This window comes from Hyperoodon ampullatus, assembly GCF_949752795.1.
Source record: "Hyperoodon ampullatus genome assembly, chromosome: 12".
In the NCBI taxonomy this organism is placed as follows: domain Eukaryota; kingdom Metazoa; phylum Chordata; class Mammalia; order Artiodactyla; family Ziphiidae; genus Hyperoodon; species Hyperoodon ampullatus.
In genome coordinates, this window is record NC_136925.1 from 64,061,223 (window position 1) to 64,082,449 (window position 21,227).

The 21,227-nt window shown below is 42.5% G+C and overlaps 1 protein-coding gene across 1 annotated transcript in view; it reads left to right on the top strand.

Moving 5' to 3' along the window:
• ARFGEF3 (ARFGEF family member 3) overlaps nucleotides 1-21,227 on the top strand; it is a gene marked incomplete at its 3' end in the record, with an annotated part of 182,707 nt that overhangs the window by 5,438 nt on the left and 156,042 nt on the right. The window contains exon 2 of the mRNA XM_079716480.1: nucleotides 1,592-1,643. Coding sequence (XP_079572606.1) covers nucleotides 1,592-1,643 — 52 coding nt within the window. The remainder of the gene's footprint in view (nucleotides 1-1,591; nucleotides 1,644-21,227) is intronic.

Below are 21,227 nucleotides of genomic sequence, written 5' to 3' on the forward strand. Positions count from 1 at the left end.
CAGGTCGACAGGGCTTGTTGACTCTAAACAGTGAAGAGAGAAGGCAAGAGTTTGAACAGAAAAACTGGAGATGGGTTGGAGTGTGTGATGTTGTGATTTATAATAAGAAATATATATATTTGGTCTTGGTCCCTGTTTCTGGCTCAGAGCTCCTAAAACCCTTGGAATTTCCCAAATGAAGGGAGCTATAGAGTCATTTGTTAGGTTAATGAAGTGATTGTTGGACCACACATACGGATGGGGGCTGGCTGCCAGGAAAGCCATCCTTTTCAGTCCCACCCCCTGACCTCCACAGAGGGCCCCCCTGACCTCCACAGAGGGGAGAGGAGCTGAAGATTGAGTTCAAACACCAGTGGCCAATCAATCATGCCTATGTAATGAAGCCTCTGTAAAACCCCCAAAGGATGGGGTTTGGAGCACTTCCCGGGCCGATGAACACAGGGACATTTGGCGAGAGTGGTACACCCAGAGAGCAAGGACTCTCTCTGCCCTTTCTCCACACCTTGCCTCATGCATCTCTAGCATCTGGCTGTTCCTGAGTTATATCCTTCTGTAACATACCAGTAATCTACTAGGTGAAAGTTCCTCTGAGGTCTGTGAGCCATTCTAGCAAATTAATTAAACCCAAGGAGGGGGTTGTTGGAAACTTTAATTTCTAGCCAGTGTGTCAGAAGCCCAGGTGACAACCGGACTTGAGATTGGCATCTGAAGATGGGGTGCGGGGGGTGTTACAGGCTTGTAGGATTGAGCCCAAATCTGTGGGATCTGATGCTCTCTCCAGTTCGTGTCAGAGTTGAGTTAAATTGGAGGACACCCAGCTGCTGTCAGGGAATTGCTTGTTGGTGTGGGAAAACCATCCCCCCCACCAACCCTGATGCGCGCGCGCACACACACAGACACAGACACACACACACAGACACACGCACATATTGGAATTGGGTGCAGGATTGTTGGAGCTATTGAAATAGAACAGTTATTATTTTTGAAGAGAATAGTGAATGTTTCATTATCTCAACAACTGGAGGCAGCAAGAGGGTGAATTTTACCACAACGATGGTAAAGTACTGAACACCCACGTCAGAGTTATGAGACTTGGGGGTGAGCCTCCCAGTCAGTATCCCTAACTATAGTATGATTTTTAAAAAGTTTCATCTGCCATGTCATAAATGTGTGTGAGATGAGCTGTTGCATAAAGTGCTTTGTGAACTTGAAAGTCTCTCACAAGTATAAGTTATTATTTAAGGGTATTAAAATGGTATTTTCAAGGAAATAGCTTTTCTTTCTCTATTGTTATTGCAAGAGTTGTAACTAGATTAAATTGGCACTCTGTTTCAGGTTAGGAATTTAACTATTTATTCTGTCTCTAAGCGAAATGCGTCCTAATCTTTAAGCTCTGAGAGGAAGTCTTGTGGGCGAGCAAAGGAAAAGGATTTTTAAGTATGGATGATTTGCATGCAGATATTTGAGAATTGACTATTTATAATTATAGGAATTTCCAGGGGGAAAAAAGAAACTAACAGTGAAATTTGTATACATTTAAATTCTCAGTCTTTACATATTTATTTTTAACTTTGTAATTTTCCCTTTGCAGAAACCCTGGATAGTGTGGATACCATTGTCAAGATCCCTCCACACTTGCTGAGGTAAGGAGACTGGAGTTGTGTAATATAGTGGAAGTAAAAATTGCCTGCTATGCTTTCCTGAAGGGCCAGAAAACCTCACTGGTTTATAGCATTTTACTTGCTGACTGGTGACTTTTTTTGCATCACCGAACTGGGATATTTCATGAGGTTAGCATGATGGGAAGCTGATTGCACTGATTTCTACCTGTCTTGGAGTGAGTGAAGTCAGTAATCCAAAGGAACCAGCTGTGGAAGTCAGGGATGAAAGGATAAAATTGGTCAAGGAGAGAAATGACCAAAATCTAAGTGAGGATGTGGACAGTGGACAGAATCTTCCACTGTGAGTTCGGAAATGGCGCCCCCTTAGTGGGAGAGCAGCCCTGCACCATGTGGGTTGGATTTAAGCTCTCACTGGCCCCTTGGTTGGACACCATCTCACAAACTCTATAGGCATCAGCAGCAGCCCTGAGACAGTGCATCTATTTCCCCAATTCCTCAACTTCCCACTCCCCACCCCGCTCCACGATCATGAGAGAAATACATGCTTTTTGTGGAACTTGGGAAAGAGCAAATAAGAAAGTTACCCATAATTACACCACCTAAGGATAACCACTGAACACGGCTTAATAGATTTTCTTAATAGACTTTCCCCCCAGCACACATACACATTAATATGAAGTTTTATTTACAAGTTTGTTTCCTGCTTGTTTTTTTGGTCAGCACCATATGAAGAACATTTTCTAATGTCAATATATGTTCTTCAAATTAAAATATTGCATATATGTCCATTGTATGGCTGCTGCAACAAATTATTTCACAGTTTTCTTATTGTTAGACATTTGGATCGTTTCCAGATTTTTCTTTGCGATTATTAAAAACAATCTTTTGTTGCATATAGTTTCTATATTGTCAGGACCCTGATTTATTAGGTATGTTCTCTCTTTTCAAGTAGATTGAACAAGAGTTATGTTTCTGTCTTTTTAAAAAATGTATTACTTCTCCTGTAGTGTCTGCTACAGGCTGATATATTGTAAGGTAATTCATATGTTAATCAAACCAAGTGTACTTTTGTGGGTATAAAGCTTCTAAATGGGTAGAATGTCTGGCAGCAACATTCTTGCCCGGAGGAGGTATATTCCAGCTGGGGTATCCATGTGAAAACACTCCAACTGATACGAAGGCATGGATGGTTTAAAGGAGATGATTTCCCAATTTCTGTAGGTACCCTGTCTTAAAATTATTTGCTTCAGAACTGATTTTGCCACGTCTCCTTTTCCATTTCACTTCTTAACCTTCTCCTGACAAAGGACAGCTGTTACCCATCCCATCCCGCATCTGACTGTGGTGTGTTTTCCTGGGGTGCAAAACCTTCTTCCTACCAACAAAGGACTATGAAAATATTAGTGTCTGTGTTTGTTGATAAAGGGGATGTACAATGATCAGGGCACACATCTTTTTGCAGGTTAGTTTTCACTTCTTGGCTTTCAACAAAATTGAAGGAGGACCTAATCTAGTTATGAGATAATAGACAAAAAGATTTTTTGATGATAAATCTCCTTCATTCCTTTCTTATATAAAAAAGGTTTCTTATTGCTACGTCTTTAAACATGGGAAAAAAAGGTATGGAATTGATGTTAAACCCCACCTTATTTTAGCAATAGAGAATATTCATCTATAGATATATGAACTAGTTGAGAAAAATAAACAAGCCCTGTCCATTTCTTTAGAAATACATTTCCAATAAAATTGTAATTTCCATGTTAACTGTATTAACATTCTTATAATTATTAATGTTGTTTGGACCAGTCATTTGCATCAGAAGAAAATGGAATACTTTTAAGCCTTATAGCCACAGGAAATTTTTTTTTTTTTTTTGCGGTACGCTGGCCTCTCACTGCTGTGGCCTCTCCCTTTGTGGAGCACAGGCTCCGGATGCGCAGGCTCAGTGGCCATGGCTCATGGGCCCAGCCGCTCTGCGGCATGTGGGATCCTCCCGGACCGGGGCACAAACACGCGTCCCCTGAATTGGCAGGTGGACTCTCAACCACTGCGCCACCAGGGAAGCCCCACAGGAAATTTTTAAAAATCACTTTATACACATTTTTGTTACCGAGAAATATAATAGGGAGATTAATAAAATCAAGTGTTAAAGCATGTTATATCAAGAGAAAATTCTCTGGTTGGGGGTGGGGATAAAGTGGAAATACAAGTTCCAGGAGACAAAAGAACAATACAGCCTTTTTTACTCTAAAAGAAGAGTTTGTTCACGTATTTTTTGATGGATGAAGGTGGTTTTCAAATTGGTGTGGTATTTGGATTTCATTAGATACCTTGAAATGAGTGATATGTTTTAATTAAAATTTTACTAATTCCAATATGCCAGAATTACAGACTTTGCAGTTAATTAAAATTATGGTTGAGAAATTTAAATGTCAACTTAAAATGTGTGAAAAATGGAATTTTAAAATTTTCTTAGTGTCTGTATGAGTGAAAACATTTGATGACACTGCTCTAAAGGTTGTTTCTCTATCCAAAGGGTTGTTGAAGCTACAGTGAGACTTTCTATGGTTTTGGGTCTCTGATAAGGTTTGCCTTCAGTGTTAGGGGCAGGAAGGTGATGATGGTACCAGTAGAGGCTCCTGGTACAGTGCCTGGGAATGTTCATCAAAAGACAACTGGCATTTTCCAACTCTAGGTGTGTGTGTGACCAAATGAGTTGGAGAAAGTACAGTGTTAATGGGCTGTGTTTGATCCTATTTAGCCACTGAGCGTTACTTTTGTCCATGGTCTTGAGCTTTACCCCAGAGCCAGCTGGCCATCTTGTTCAACCATAGGAGGTAATGACAAAATTGGTGGGAAAGTTGCTGGATGAGGAACCGTAGATGAATATGAATATATATATGTGTGTGTGTGTGTGTGTGTGTGTGTGTTTACATATCTTCACCATTATTAGAAATATGATTCAGAGTATTTGTCCGAATGATAAAAAGCTGGTGATGTCATTCTGTATATGGAGGAATGTGTGTCATTGTATTCCAGATGTGCGACAAAGTCCGTCAGGCATTCTTGTACAGAGAACTGAATGTATGGATGAGACATAGCAGATTTAAGCCTTGCACTCAGTTTTATATTCTGAGGGAGGAGAATGAAGACAAATGTATCTGGAAAACACTGTTAAGAGGCACCAAGTATAAATTTATTGTAGAATTTTATGCATATCAGAAGGTTTCAGTCTGACTGTGATTTGTAATAGTTGGGAGCCCTTCAAAGCCTTTTTTAGGGTATAGGAATAAGCCATAATTAGAACAAAAACGAGCTATTGAATCAAGTCTGATTGTCTATTTCATTTGATATCAGGGAAGTGATATAATGAGAACATACACCATAGTGGACTTTCCCCCTCTGTTTTGAATCAGTTTTCCTTTAATCCTTTGATTCATCTTCCAGGCTTTTTTTTTGCGGTACACGGGCCTCTCACTGCTGTGGCCGCTCCCGTTGCGGAGCACAGGCTCCAGACGCGCAGGCTCAGCGACCATGGCTCACGGGCCCAGCCGCTCTGCGGCATGTGGGATTTTCCCAGACCGGGGCACGAATCCGTGTCCCCTGCATCGGCAGGCGGACTCTCAACCACTGTGCCACCAGGGAAGCCCTCTTCTAGGCATTTTTAAACCCACAGGGCACTTACTCTGTCCAGTATTATGTTTAACATGGCATCTTTCTATTGTTTGAGCACAATAAATCTAAAAAAAAATTTTAAATTTAGGTACTGTAAATATATGCTTATAAGAAAGAACTTGGATATGTTAAATTTTTTTCTTCAGTTATATTTCTATTTTAATGAGTTTTTTCTTCAATGATATTTAGTATACGAGAAAGAAGCCAGGTTCATAAACTATTTCTTGGCATTCTGATTTCGTATTCAGAATGTTTCCATTTCTGTTACATAATCACGTAGAAGTGATTATTTGCAGATTTTTTTGTTGTTTCAGGTTTTGGAAAGAGCTATGAGGACTAAATCAAATCTCAAATACTTTTTAAAAATTAAAAAAAAATTTTTTTAGTGGGAGGGAGGGAGACACAAGAGGGAAGAGATATGAGGATATATGTATATGTATAGCTGATTCACTTTGTTATAAAGCAGAAACTAACACACCATTGTAAAGCAATTATACTCCAATAAAGATGTTAAAAAATTTTTTTATTGATTTTTATTGGAGTATATTTGATTCACAATGATGTGTTAGTTTCTGCTGTACAGCAAAGTGAATCAGTTATACATATACATATATCCACTCTTTTTTAGATTCTTTTCCCATTTAGGTCATTACAGAGTATTGAGTAGAGTTCCCTGTGCTATACAGTTGGTTCTTATTAGTTTTCTATTTTATATATAGTAGCGTGTATATGTCAATCCCAATCTCCCAATTTATCCTTCTCTTCCCCCTTCCCCCTTAGTAACCATAAGTTTGTTCTCTATATCTGTGACTCTGTTTCTGATTTGTAAATAAGTTCATTTATACCCTTTTTTTAGACTCCATAAGCAATATCATATGATATTTGTCTTTCTCTGTCTGACTTAACTTCATTCAATATGACAGTCTCTAGGTCCATCCATGTCACTGCAAATGGCATCATTTTGTTCTTTTTTATGGCTGAATAATATTCCATAGTATATATGTACCACATCTTCTTTATCCATTCATCTGTTGATGGACATTTAGGTTGCTTCCATGTCCTGGCTATTGTAAATAGTGCTGCAATGAACATTGGGGTGCAAGTATAATATATTTTTGAATTATGTTTTTCTCCAGGTATATGCCCAGGAATGGGATTACAGGATCATATGGTAGCTCTATTTTTAGTTTTTTAAGGAACCTCCATACTGTTCTCCATAGTGGCTGTACCAATTTACATTCCCACCAACAGTGTAGGAGGGTTTCCTTTCTCCGCACCCTCTGCAGAGTTTACTATTTGTAAATTTTTTGATGATGGCCATTCTGACCGGTGTGAGGTGATGATACCTCATTATAGTTTTGATTTGCCTTTTTCTAATAATTAGTGATGTTGAGCATCTTTTCATGTGTCTTTGGCCATCTGTGTGTCTTCTTTGGAGAAATGTCTGTTTAGATCATCTACCCATTTTTTGATTGGGTTGTCTTTTTTTTTTTGATATTGAGCTGCATGAGCTGTTTGCATATTTTAGAACCTTGTCGGTTGCTTTGTTTGCAAATATTTTCTCCCATTCTGGCTTTTCTTTTCGTTTTGTTTATGGTTTCCTTTGCTGTGCATCAAATACTTTTGCTGTGCTGATTTTCTTATTTTTTCTTTTGCCATTAATTGACTGCTTTTCAAGTTAAATATGTTAACATTCTGATAGATAATTACTAATACTGTTCTGATCAATTGTGTACGTTAGTAGTGATAGCTCAAACCAGAAGAAAATTGAAACCTCGAAAGAACTGTGGTTGTATTATCTTTTATTTTATTTTTTGCCATTGATTGCTCTGAGGACTTCTTGTGAAAACAAAAGTCTAGATGTCACATGAATGCTTTTAGTGACTCTGGTGACTGGAGTTGGTCATGCATAAGGCACTGAAGGGGAGAAACCCACAGAAAAAAGTTTTAGCTGGAATGAAGGAGTGGTCAGAGGCATTGCTTATTTCTGCCCCAGGTTCTTTCACTGAGCAAATGCCCACTCTCGTTGGTGGTACGGTGAGCAGCCTTAGCAACCAGGATGGGGATTCATGCAGAGTGCCCAGTGAGATTCAATGTCAGGGACGGAGGAAGGGCTAGGGAACCCGCCCTGTGGAATATTTCCCAAGTTTGTTAGTAGATAGTTATATGAAAACATTGCCACCTTCCTGCCCATAGTCTTGCTTTTGATCTTGGGGGTGAGATTTAAGCATCCTTATCTTCCTCCATGTGGAGACTGGACCCTCACTGTCTTTCCTCCTCTCTCCCCTCTTCTTATACTTCAGATCTTACACTACTTCACGGGGTTGAATAAAACCTGTGAGTTGGTGGGCCATCGTGGTGTGCCCACACTCAAGAAAGAGGCCTTCCAGAGCTCAGGCTGTCACTCAGGTTGGGGTTACCATCTCCTTGGCCTTCTTGTGTGACTAGCAAAAGGTAGCTTAGGTTGATCACTCACAGTGACACACCTGGTAAAATGTCTCTGCCCAAGTCAAGGTATTGCTAATAGTTACTGACTCTGTTGTTGTTGGCTGCTGGTCTTTCAGCCAAGTAAGAAATAAGTCCTGGAAGCTGCTGATCAAGAACTATTAGTAGTTAACAATATTAAATGTTTTCTCTTCCCATTTTTCTACTTCCTCTCACCCCCTACACCTCTTCCTTTTTCCCTGTGGTTTTGGGAATCAAGTAATATAACCAAAGTAACCTGATCATTTATGGAATTTTCAGGGCTGCTCTGGTTTTTGTTATGGTTATTTAGGGCTGATGTCTGTTTTGTGAGGCCATCACCAGGCTTAAGCCCACCTGGAGGTACCATAACTTCTGTAATGTTTAGCTTCATGCAAGTTGATGCATTGGTCTTCCCCCTCTGTGCCCCACTGTCTTTGTGATGGCTTGATTATGATGATACCTACATCTGTCTGATCATGTTTCTCTCTGAAGTGTTGAAAAGCTTATATTTTTATCTAACCGTATATGTTAGTAGGAAAAGGGCTTATGCCATTTCTGTGGACCGTTCAGTACCATTGTTGTTTGCAGTCATTGGCTCTTTTAGGTCATTCTTGACCTGCTGGCGCATTCCCAGGGAATGTTCTTCCCTTCCTAATGGACTCCTGCAGTGTTCTTCTGCTTGTGAGTCTTGACTGGAAGTGGTCAGCTTCTCTGCTGGCATCTGGGCCAGAACGCCCTGCCTGCTGTCTTCTCTAGTGGATTTGAAACTTGAAATCCTGCCTGGAGACTGTCATACAGAGTGAAGTAAGTGAGAAAGAGGAAAATAAATACCGTATGCTAACACATATATGTGGAATCTAAAAAAAAAAAAAAAAAAAAAAAAAAATGGTTCTGAAGAACCTAGGGGCAGGACAGGAATAAAGACTCAGACATAGAGAATGGACTTGAGGACATGGGGAGGGGGAAGGGTAAGCTGGGACGAAGTGAGAGAGTGGCATGGACATATATACACTACCAAATGTAAAATAGATAGCTAGAGGGAAGCAGCCACATAGCACAGGGAGCTCAGCTCGGTGCTTTGTGTCCACCTAGAGGGGTGGGATAGGGAGGGTGGGAGGGAGAGGCAAGATGGAAGAGATATGAGGATATATATATATGTATAGCTGATTCACTTTGTTATACAGCAGAAACTAACACATCATTGTAAACCAATTACACTCCAATAAAGATGTTAAAAAAAAAAAAAGAAACTCAAAATCCTGGAGCATTGGGTCTGGATACCCTCACATGGCTCTATGTAGATGTGCAAGGAGGGTGCTTTTCAGCTCGTGCCAAGGCCCACAGACGTTCGGCCTCTACCACTTTGGACATCATGGCTGAGCTGCCTGCTTTTGTATGTATTACTCCATCTTCCCTGCCAGATTTCCAAGAGGCTCACTTTCCCAGGACTGGGACCATGGTGAGGTGAGTGAGGCTGAGTTGTACAAGTACATGCCAGATCCTGTCTCAAAATTTTTATGTTTTGCTCATCATAGAATTTTTGCATTAATTTTGTTTTTCAAATGTGACCTTAAAATGTTATTTATCTTGAGGGCTGAGTTTTTAGTGCTCCCTTAAATTTTGTACCCAAGACCAACTCCCTTACCCTAGTTCTGGCCCCGCACTCCCCATTCTGTCAGAAAGTTCTCACAGCTGCTGAGGCCAGCCACATTCAAGTCAAGCTCTATTCTGCCTCCTCCAGGTTCTACAGACTGTGGTCCTGTCCTGCTTTGAATCGCACCTCAGTGGCATGCATCATCAGAGAAACAAGCTCTTTCCCATGACCAAGGACACGTTTAGTAAGGCCCCCACTCCAGGATACCCTCTTGCACATGTACTAGGGTTTTACAGAGGGCATTTCCCAGTCTCTGCCCCTCCTTCTTTGGGGACCATCTCATACGTTGAAGTAGAGCATACTTGTTACAAGTCCTCTTCCTTTTGCATGCCAAGACCAAGACAGCAGGTCTGGAGGTCTATAGTTAGCAATCCAATACTCCCCTTTATATGAGACACTAAAATAATAGGGGGATGTTTTCTGAGCTGCTCTCTTCATCAAAATTGTCCACTGTGTGTCTCATAGCATGCAATCTTTCTCACTTCCTCTTCCTACTTATCCTTGAAGACTGAGCTACGGTTGGTGAAAGTGATCCTTCTCTCCTTCATACGCTCACTGTACTCTTCACATGATTCTGTCATGGCATTTATCAATCAGGTTGGCAGTTGTTTAGGGAGTCTGTTCTGAGACCCTATCCTCAAGGAGTTCATATATATAAATTATTCATTTTTTCACCCCCTAGTTCAGTGCCTCTCCGGACTCTGCATTGTGCATCTCAGGGAACCTGTGTCCTCATCACCTAGATTCTTGGAAAACATACTGTTTGGGAGAATCTGTGCCAGAATGGGAATCTCGGCTTTGGCCACAGAACCTCTAATGTCTCACTGGCCGAAATGGTAGGTCCCAAAGAGTAGACCGGAAACCCAGCACCCAATCCATTGACCTCAGCTAACATAGTCTTAAACCCCTTACTCTCTACTCAACCGAAGCCCTGACTAGTCTAATGTGTATTATTAGATTGAGGTTGAGGGTTGGTGATAGTTATCAAGACCCTGATTACTATTCTGTATCAAAGGACATTGAATATACAAGAGGTTCAGCTCTCATTGGGTTCCCATGAAGAGTCCTTGGCCCACCTGGAAGAAGCACACAGTCTGCCGTACACCGCCCCCAGCATGAATTTGACTTGGAGTATTTCTGTTCTAAAGAACACAAGAATCTCCACCTCCATCCCTCTCCAATCCAGGATTTTCCCTTTCTCTAAGCCCAAGTGACTTACAACAGGACTGGTCCAGATGAGATAAAACCATCAAGGGAATCCTTGAGCAATTTTGTTAAAAGACAGCCATTGGCAGCAAACCTCTTGTTGGCATTTCTCAGTGCCCTTTGGGAACAATCCCAGACATTATTCCAGTCATGGCTCAGCTGCCATTTTGCCATTGGCAGCAAATCTCTTGTTGGCATTTCTCAGTGCCCTTTGGGAATAATACCACATATTACTCCAGCCATGGCTCAGCTGCCATTTTGCTTGCCTTCTCCATGATTCTTCAGAGTCAACCTCAGCCTAATTACTTTTCTTCTGCCAGTTGCAGTTCCCAGAAAGACTCTAACAGCCTCCTTCCCATTTGCCCTTATATGTCCCCCACCCCTTCCCATCCCCACCCTGGCTGAGCCTCTACCCAGCTTCATTTTGCCTTCCTGGTCCAGACACTTCTTTCAGCCCAGATGTTGACATGTTCCTCCTTATTTTGGTCTGGGGACCTGCTGAGCTTTCATATAGGGTGAGAACACATTCAGTAGCATTTATACTTGGAGAGAACCATCCATAATAGCTTCCTATTCTTTGTATGGTTTTAATTGCTTTTCTGCTGCTTTTATCTATTTTAGTGCTTTAGTTCTGTGCTTTGAACCCTGGGGCAACTTCTACAGGTTGTGCAAATTTTTTTTTAATTTATTTTTTACTTTCAGCTGCGTTAGCTCTTTGTTGCTGCACGTGGACTTTCTCTAGTTGCAGTGAGCTGGGGCTACTCTTCCTTGCAGTGGGCAGGCTTCTCATTGTGGTGGCTTCTCGTTGCGGAGCACGGGCTCTAGGCACACGGGCTTCAGTAGTTTTGGCATGTGGGCTCAGTAGTTGTAACTCGCAGCCTCAGTAGTTGTGACTCATGGGCTCAGTAGTTGTGGCTCACGGGCTCTAGAGTACAGGCTCACTTAGTTGTGGCGCACGGGCTTAGTTGCTCCGCAGCATGTGGGATCTTCCCGGACCAGGGCTCGAACCCGTGTCCCCTGTATTGGCAAGTGACTGCCCCACCAGGGAAGTCCTTTTGTTTGTTTTTTAATTGAAGAAATAAGTGTCTCCACATCAACTGGGAAGGACTGTGTGTGATTTAAAATGGAGCAGCGGGTTTTGGCAGGCAGTTTGGATGTCATCATTTGTTGTTTCCACTTTTCTTATGTCATGGAGAGGTGTTGGGCTCCCCTTGCTACCTCCTGCTGTCAAGAGGAGGAGGCAAAGGGTGCCAGTGTAGAATTCCCAGGTCCTTCAGCTTATGCTAACTGAAGGGAGGATGTTAGCATAAATGCAGGACAGGTGCTTCTGATGAGGCGTCCATGTTATTCCAGGTAAATTGCAAACATCTGTGTTTCTCTTGGATTTAAACTCACCTTGAGGTCTCCTCTCGGCGGTTTCCGGCTTTCCTCCATACCACGGCTGACTTCTGTTTGCAGAGGCGTGCAAATGTAAGTAAGTTTTGGCTCTCTTAATCTTTTTCTGGTTCTGCACCAGAAAAATATATACATATAGATGGCTTTAGACACTTTGGTTAGTCTAAGCCTGGCTCAGTCTTAGAGAAGTCTTTATCCCACGGAGCCATGAAAGGAAAAATGGGAGCTGTCAATCTTGCCGGGGGTCAGTGGGAATCATTTAAGTGACCAAGGGCCTGCCACGAAGTCGACCTGAACTGTTCCAGCTCCCTGAGATCTGGCTTCCCCTAAACAGGTGAGCAGAGTGACATTTCTATGTTAGCCACAAAAACCAGTCTGCAGGGAGAAAGTGGCATGTGGAATAGCCTGTAAGCCCACCCTTTAGCAGTGGGGCTGCTGAAATCCACGTTAGAGATCAAGGTGCCCCGAAGATCTAGTTTCTCTTTTTCCTCCCCCTATTGCTGTGGAAACAGAGTATTCCTGTCACCTTTTAACATAGTATAAGGAACAATACTATATACTGTTTCCTAACTTACAAACAGCTGCTTCTGTGTATCTGCCAGTCTGTAAAGCCAATTCTAATGGTTTTTGTGTTCTAACCCCTTTGATAAGGAAGACTTACAACTAACTCTCAATTATAAAGCTTCTCCTTGTTAATAGCCCAGGACCTAAAAGCACTTTAAATGATGCAATCAGTTAGAGACGTACATAACCTACCCAAGCTGGGATGTAGAGGTTATTGGGCTTGAGTGATATTTTGGGATGTGAGCAACATATTAATGTTCAAAACCAGCCATGACCACTCATCCTTCCTTTGTAACAAGTAGTTGATGTCCTTTATTTTTTGGCACTTAGTTCTAAAGGGAAATGTTAGAAGGAAACATACTCAATTTTGAAAGTCTAACAGTCCAATCATGAGTTTTCTTTCTTGGGTTTTCATTCCTTTTGAGTGGAATGAAGGTAGGGTTTTTGCTGTGTGGGTTAGTCTGTGCATGCTTTTTATAATTAAACGGTGTCTTACAGGCAATTTAGGTCCAGATTTCCTGCTTTAATTTCAAAGTATGACTCTGAGAAATTGTTTACATTGACGGGTTATAACAATGGATTCCAAGAGATGGGTAGGGACCTGAGCTTATCGATTCAGTGATGTAAATGGCTCAGTGAGGTATTTGAATCTCTCTTTTTCACCTGCTAGAACCTTTCTCCTGGGGATGGTACAAAGACTAGAATCGTATTTAGTTTCTTTGGACATCTTTGTTTATTAACTATTTCATATTTGTTTGTATTTTACTGCATATTTATGTGTAGTTGAACTGTTTATTACTCAGTAGGATTATGTAATTACATAATGCTCTGATATATATTTTTCAAGCTAAGTCCAATTAATTTGACACAGGAGCTCTCCCTTTATCTGTTTTATAGTTCAGTACTGTTAATATGATGCTTCTTGGCATGCTTAATTGCCTGGGATTCACATGTTCCCAACTAAATTTGGGATGTTCTACTAAGTCAACATTTTTCAACCTTTATTATATGCCAGGGACTCTTAGGTGTTACACATGCTGGTCTCCATCCTGCCTGCTTTCCTGTGAGGTGGGGAGAAGCCCTGAGATGCAAAGACTCCTTGAACCATCTGGGACAGCCAGGACTTGGAGTCAAAGTTCACCTTCTTATCCCATTACAGAGTATTACCTCTCCCATTATTGACTTAACACAGAAGTTTGTTTTCTGATTTGTAATTTATGTGAAAAGCTGAGATGTATAAAACTAAACTTCATGCAACAAATTATTTGGCAAAGCACCATGATTGTAAAGAACTCTTGGGAAATCGACTATAGTTAGCCACTGCTCATTCATGAGTACAACTTACCAATGTTGGAATATCAGTGAGACCACTTTGTATTGAAAACAACTTTAAGTGCAATCTCCGATGAGCTAGAGCTTTTAAAAGAGGGAGTGTCCTATATGCAGATGAGGGGCGAGCCACGAATTATTAGAGCTTTCGAGATTAATGTGTAGATGTGACTTTGCCAGGAAATGACCTAAATTGACTTCTCCTGTCTGAAAGGCAAAAGGAGACTTCAGATGAAAGAGATGTTAGTCTGGGATTGATGTGAATACACACTGGGAAGCCTGGGTAATTATGTGATTCAAAAATGAACCCTTACCTCTCCAGGTTTCTGCTTACGTGATGGAGGGAAGAATCTAAGTAGCAACTGAGGTGCTTTCTTTAGGGATGGTTAAGATGAGGAAACCTGCAGGATTGCCAAGAGAAGACTTATGGCAGAACTCATTTTTAGACCTAAACTAAAGGAACATATCTAGAACAGGTGGTATTTTGAATGGGGGCAGACCTAGGCTCATTTTTAATTTAGTGACATCCAGAGAGCTGTTGCATTTCAAAGATTTTTTTTCCTCTCCCCCTTGCTGGCTTTGTTTTGTAAGCCCCATTTTGTTCTTCTGTATTTACCAGCTGGGAGGCAAGTCCTTCAAAAACAAAAGGGGTTTTGTGTGCTTATTTCAGAGAGGTTGGTAGAGAAGCTGGGAAACTGGGTCCAGCTGTGCAGGAGCTGAGTCGCGGGAAGAGGGAGGGCCCTGAGCACAGAGACCGCCCAGCTTGGGCCGCGGAGGGCTGCCGACCCTACAGGATTTTCACTCCATCTCTGTCTCTGAAATAAAGCTGGATGCGGACGATAAGGCCAGTAACATGATATTTGCTGAAGCGGGGGAGGGGAGCATGCCTGTGTTTCAGAGATAGTAAAAATATAGACGTAGTTTAAAGTCAGCAGGGTATTTGATTAAGAAAGAAAGCGATTGTTAGTTTAAGGTGTGCGCGCCCAAGCATTCAGTACAGTGAACGCCTTTATAAATATTTGTTCGCGCTGATTGCCTTGCAGCTCTGGGTCTTGAATGTCCACATCTCTGTCGGCAGCATCTGGAGCCCTGCTCGGTAGTAGGAGGACAGTGCGAGGGGGCTCTGGGCTCTGGGGGAAGAGGCAGTGGCTGGGGTGAGCAGGTGTCCTGGGTTTGGAGTCAGGGCCAAGCAAGCAACGTTCTGTGTGCTGGGAACACAGTGGGAAACAAAACACAAAATCTCTCCTCTGAGAGCCCACCGCTTGTTGAGGGGAAGGTAAACATAATCGTAATACATTCGGTCCTGGGTGCAAGTCCTGGTTCTCCCATGAGGGGCATTTGGGACCCTGAGCTAGTCATTTTGCCTGTCGCTTCTGTGAGTCGATATGGACACGGAAGGATGGGCACTGGTGAAGGTAGGTACCTCTGTCTTCCCCCTGTGGTCACTGACCGAGCAGTAGATGTAAAGGAGACAGATCTGCAGGGACCACATTGCAGGCCACAGGTGCGGACCAGCTCTCCCTAGCAAGGGCTCGCCATGCCTGCCTGCTGCCTCCTGGGCTGGGGAAGAGCCTGTTTTCCCTCCTGCATCTTCATATTTCCTCAGCATCCTAGTGAGAAAGCAGCTTCTAGCCCCCAGGGTTTGTCTCAGGACCCTCTGTGTCGCTGGCATATATAATATACATTTTTTTCAGCTTTATGGAGATGTAATTGACATATAATGTGTAAATTTAAGGTATAAAATGTGATGATTTAAGTATATATTGTGAAATGATCACCATAATAAGGTTAGTTAACGCATCCATTACCTCACATAGTTTGTGTGTGTGGTGAGAACTTTTAAGATTTACTCTCTTAGCAATTTTCAGGTATACAATAACATTATTATTAACTAGAGTCACCATTCTGTACATTAGATGGCCAAATTTATTCATCTTATAACTGGAAGTTTGTACCCTTTGACCTCTTTCACCCATCCCCCCACCCCATGTCTGTGGCAACCACCAATCCGTCTACTCCATTTTTACGTGTTTGGTTTTTTACATTCCACATATAAGATCATACAGTATCTGTCTTTTTCTGACTTATTTCACTAAGCGTAATGCCCTCAAGCCTCATCCATGTTATTGTAAATGGCAGGATTTCCTTCCTTTTAGAGCTGAGTAATTTTCTATTGTGTGTGTATATGTATATGTGTGTGTGTGTGTGTGTATATATATATATACACACACGTGCAAATCACTGTGATATTGTGATTTATAATAAATATTGAATACACATACAGTTGGCCCTTGAACGACATACGTTTGAACTGTGAGGGTCCTGTCCTCTTATACACAGATTTTTTCACTTGATGCATACTACAGTACCACATGATCCGAGGTTGGTTGTATCCACAGATGCAGAACCAAGGATGAGGAGGGCCGCCTGTAAAGTTATACTTGGATTTTCTACTGCAGGTGGTCGCCACCCCTAACCCCCGAGGTGTTCAAGGGTCAACGGTATTTGGTCTTCATCGCATTTCTGGCACCAGAACTCCTAAAACTCTTGGAATTGCTTAAGTGACTAGAGGTGTTTCTTGTTATGTTAACGAGGTTAATGAGGTGACTTTGGAAAGCACCTAAGGGTGGGGGCTGGTTGGGTGGAGCCAACCACAGGATTGGAAGGCTGGCGCTTTCAGCCCCACTCCTGGACCTCTGCGGAGGGGAGAGGGGCTGGGCGTTGAGTTCAGGAGCCTCGAGCCAATGATTTAATCAATCGTGCCTACTGTCCTGGAGCCTCCAGAATTCAGAGAGCTTCCTCTTGGAGATTTGCAGAGAGTGGAGCGCTTTGGAGAGAGCAGGGAAGCTCCTTCCCACACACCTGGCCCTCTGCGTCTCTTCCATCTGGCTGTTCCTGAGCTATGTCCTTATATAACAAACCGATAATCTAGTAAGTAAAATGTTTCTCTGAGTTCTCTGAGCTGCTCTAGCAAATAAATCCAACCTAAGGAGGATGTGCTGAGAACGTCCACTCTGCGACAGGTCGGTCTGAAGCACAGGTGACAACCTAAACTTGTGATTGGCATCTGAAGCAGGGGTGGGGGGGTGAGTCTTGTGGGACTTAACTGTGGAATTTGATGCTGTCTCCAGGTAGACAGCGTTTTGAGTTGAACTGTAGGACACCCCACTGATGTTGGAGAGTTGCTTGGTGGTGGTGGGGACTCCCCCGTTGGAACTGGGTGCAGAAAATCGCACATTTTCTTTATCTGTTCTGCTGAAAATTCGGCCTCTGTGTGCTGGTGCTGAATCGAAATCTCGGAGACAGAGTTTTGGGTGAAGTAGAAAAGAATAGCTTTATTGCTTTGCCAGGCAAAGGGGGACACAGTGGGCTCAGGCCCTCAAAAACTGTATGTCCCAACTTGGATTTGGTGAGGAGTTTTATAGCAAAGGTTCAAGGGCGGGGTTGCTGATACTATTAGGGTGTGTGTAGGGTCTGCACTCCTTTAATCTGGCCTCAGGTGGTCTCTCCTAGTGAGCTTCTCTGGTTCCTTTAATCTGGTCTCAAGTGGTCTCTTGATAAACTTAGTGAGTTTCTGTGGTTCCTTTAATCTGGTCTCAAGTGGTCTCTTGATAAACTTCTCTGGTTCCTTTAATCTGGCCTCAGGTGGTCTTCTCTGGAATGAAGAATACTAACACCTTCCATTTGTTAAGGGTTTTAGTTCTGTAGAGAATTCAAAGATGTTGTTATGTGTATCCCTTGAGGCGGAACCAGAACCCTGCCCCAAGGCTGCACTATTGTTTCTTGGCTGCTCCTCCCTTGTCTCTGCGTCCCCTCCCTTCCCTGATTAGCAACTGTTGGAATCTCCCCTTTGAAACTCTTGGAAGGACATGGAAGCTGGAGTCTTTTGCCTACAAACAAGAAATGGGGGACAGAAAGGCTTCCATGCCCAGGAGCCCCACGGGGTCCTGCTCGGTTTCAATTCATTTGTTGCATTAATGCAGCAGTTCTCAGACATTTTGGTCTCAAGACCTTTGACACTTTTGAAAACTACTGAGGACCTCAAAGAACGTTTTAAGAATTTTTTGGATTATATTTACCATATTAGACATTAAAATAGAAATTTAAAAATATTCATTAAAAATAAGCCCATTACATATTAATATTAAGACTTTAAAACATTTTATTCATTTTATTTATTTTGTTTTTGGCTGCATTGGGTCTTCATTGCTGTGCACTGGCTTTCTGTAGCTGCAGTGAGCGGGGGCTACTCTTTGTTGTAGTGTGCGGGCTTCTCATTGCAGTGGCTTCTCTAGTTGAGGAGCACGGGCTCTCGGCGCCCGGGTTTTGGTAGTTGCTGCACATGGGCTCAGTAATTGTGGCTCGCAGGCTCTTGAGCGCAGGCTCAGTAGTTGTGGTGCACGGGCTTAGTTGCTCCGTGGCATGTGGGATCTTCCCGGACCAGGGCTCGAACCCATGTCCCCTGCATTGGCAGGCAGATTCTTAACCACTGTACCACCAGGGAAGCCCTGTAAAGACTTTTTTTTTTTTTATTGAAAGGTAACTGCTTTCAAAACAAATTTTACATTTTGCCAATACCTTTACTATCTGGCTTAATAGAAAACAGCTGGGTCCTCAGCTCTGCGTCTCCATTCAGTCTGTTACAATCTGTTGCTTGTTGAAGTAGATAAAGCAAATCCAGCTTCAACAGGTAAATGGTTTAAAACAGGAGGGTAATTTTAATCACCTTTCAAATAATTGTGAATATTCTTTTTTGATAAACTCCACTGTATACTCCTAAGAGACTGAGAATGAAAAGTTTTGAACTTATGGACCTTCTGACAAGATCTCAGGTGTCTAGGCTATACTTTGAGAACCATTTCTCCCCATTTCAGAAGCCAGAATCTCAAATCATTCATTCTTCGGAGTCACTGACTCTTCCTCGTACCTGAGAACAGGAGCTGCTCTCAGCCCTACCTTCTCAGGACCTTGCCTTGGCCCCCAAAGCTTTAGGCCTGCCCAGCAAGCATGCAGTTATGCTTTCGAGGGAGGTGGCTGTCTGTTCTCCTGCCTCACAGTCCTGTGGAACTGCCCCCGGATTCTTTTTAGAACCACTAGCCGTGGAAATTGCCCTATCATAGCCCTGCAAACAATGTCCTCCTTATTGAGGTCTTATGAAGATTACATAAGATATCAAATAAGACAGTACTTTGCAGAATATACAACAAATCACAAGAGAAACTTCCCTCTGATAAAATAGGCTCACGGTGTTCTGGCAGTTTGTAGCAGGATTAAAGGTTTTTTTGTTTTGTTTTATTTTTTCTGGTCCTGAGTTTCAAAGTGTGATTTTAGAGTGGAAAACAAAGTTCTCGGAACAAAGGAGCAGATAAGAATCTGGATTTAAGTGTTGTTTCTGATTTCCAAGAATACAGAGGCCTAATTGGCCCTTGGGAATTATAAACAAATCAGCCCAAGTTGGCAAGGTCTGGAAAACTGCACTGTGGCCCTTGTAAATGTGCTTTAAAATAAATTCTGCCATCTGAAATAGGGAACTGGAACCATCATTTTTCTGTGGAACAGAAACCTTTGGTTGCCTAACCACCTCCTACCCCCAACAGGCCTGATTGGGTATCAGGAACTGCCTCTAATATCAGCCATGTGCTTCAGAGGAGCCTGCGCCATTGCAGGCTGGACTCTCTGGTGTGGCCATGGGCTTGCCCTGCATCCCGTGTATCAGAATGGAGTGTGAGAGGGATGCTGTCTCAGTCCTGTCAAGGTGAAGTTCTTTCTTGCTCTGAAACTTGTCACATTTGAATGATGCTTGTAACAACTACAGCTGCTTTGTCTCTGTGAGGGGAGCCAGCCAGGGGATAAAGCTGACAAATCAAGGGTGGATTAGTAGAAAGATGGAAAGAACCTGGGTTCTTGGCTGTGCCTCGAGCATGGACTTACCTCAGCCTGGAGCCAGCCTGCCTCCTTGTTTAAGCCTGTTAGGGAGTTGGATTTCCTATCACTTGCAGCTGAAAGCACCCTCCCCAATACACTCTCCCTAAAGGAATCCTGTGACCCTCAGGGACACAGGGGTAGGAGGATAGCCCAGGTGAATGTGGCAGCTGTAACCTGAAGATCTACTGAGGGGACCTTTTTCCTCTTTTCTGGCTGTCGTTTGGCCATTTTGTTGTCCTTTTTATTTCTTCTGCAGCTCAAGTTGAAATTCTAAATTGAGTATTTGGTAACTGGTGGAATAGGAGAGCTGAAACACCTGTGGCATTTACAAGGCCTGGGGCCTTGGAGATGGAGCCAAGCTTCTCTCCCACACCCTAGGCACACAGGTGGATATCACAGCCTTGTCCCATTGCCGCAAATAACTGATTTACTCGTGTGCTCCGTGAGTCAGACCCCAAACTCCGTCGTCTTTATACTCAGGGACCCTGGTCTATATAATGTGCCTGCCCCCCACAATACTGAAGGCTACCAATTATGGAGCATTGATCTATGCCAGGAATTGTACTAATGACTTTATGCATTGTCTTTATTAAATTTTACAACAAGTACAATAGGTTCTAATATAACCTATATTTTAATGATAAAACAGATTGGAGTGATAAAACCATTTGCTTGAAGTCACACAGCTAATATATGATAGAGGTTCAAATACAGGTCTGACTTGAAAACTGTTCTTTTAACTAATATGTTCTATGTCTTTGATGCATGTTTGCTGAATACCTGTCACTTAGACGTGTTAGAATAGGAATGAACGTTGTCCCTATCTATTCCCTCATTTCCCCTTTCCTCTTTGGAAAAATGTATCGAGAGAGAAGGCATATATGCAATTATTTGAATACTGGCACTTCTCTAGGAATAGGCTTTATCACAGTGTATAGGTTATGAATGCCTTCAGTGGTAAGTGGTGGAAAGTCTAACAGCAGTTTAAATGAGATAGGGCTTATTTCCCTCATATAATATGCAGTGTGGAGTTAGGCCTTCAACACTGGTATGTCCAGGATTCTGTTGGCCTTCCATTATAGTTGGCTCTTCATACCACAAAAAGGCTGTTGCAGCTCCAGTCATCACATCCTAATCGAAGACAGATGGCAAAAAAACTGAAGGCATGAGGGCAGTGCCAGCTAAACAGTTCTAATCCTTTATATCAGGAAAGCAAAAGGTTGTTCAGAGCCACGGGAGAGGCTGAAAAGTAGGAAACAGGATTCTCCAGAAAGGCTTAGACCAATCTTGATCTACCAGTTGAGGCTGACCATACTGTCAGTCAAAACAAAGTTGGAATCTAGTTGCCAAGGAGAAGGCTGCCAACCACACATTTCAGAGAAGTAGAGGCT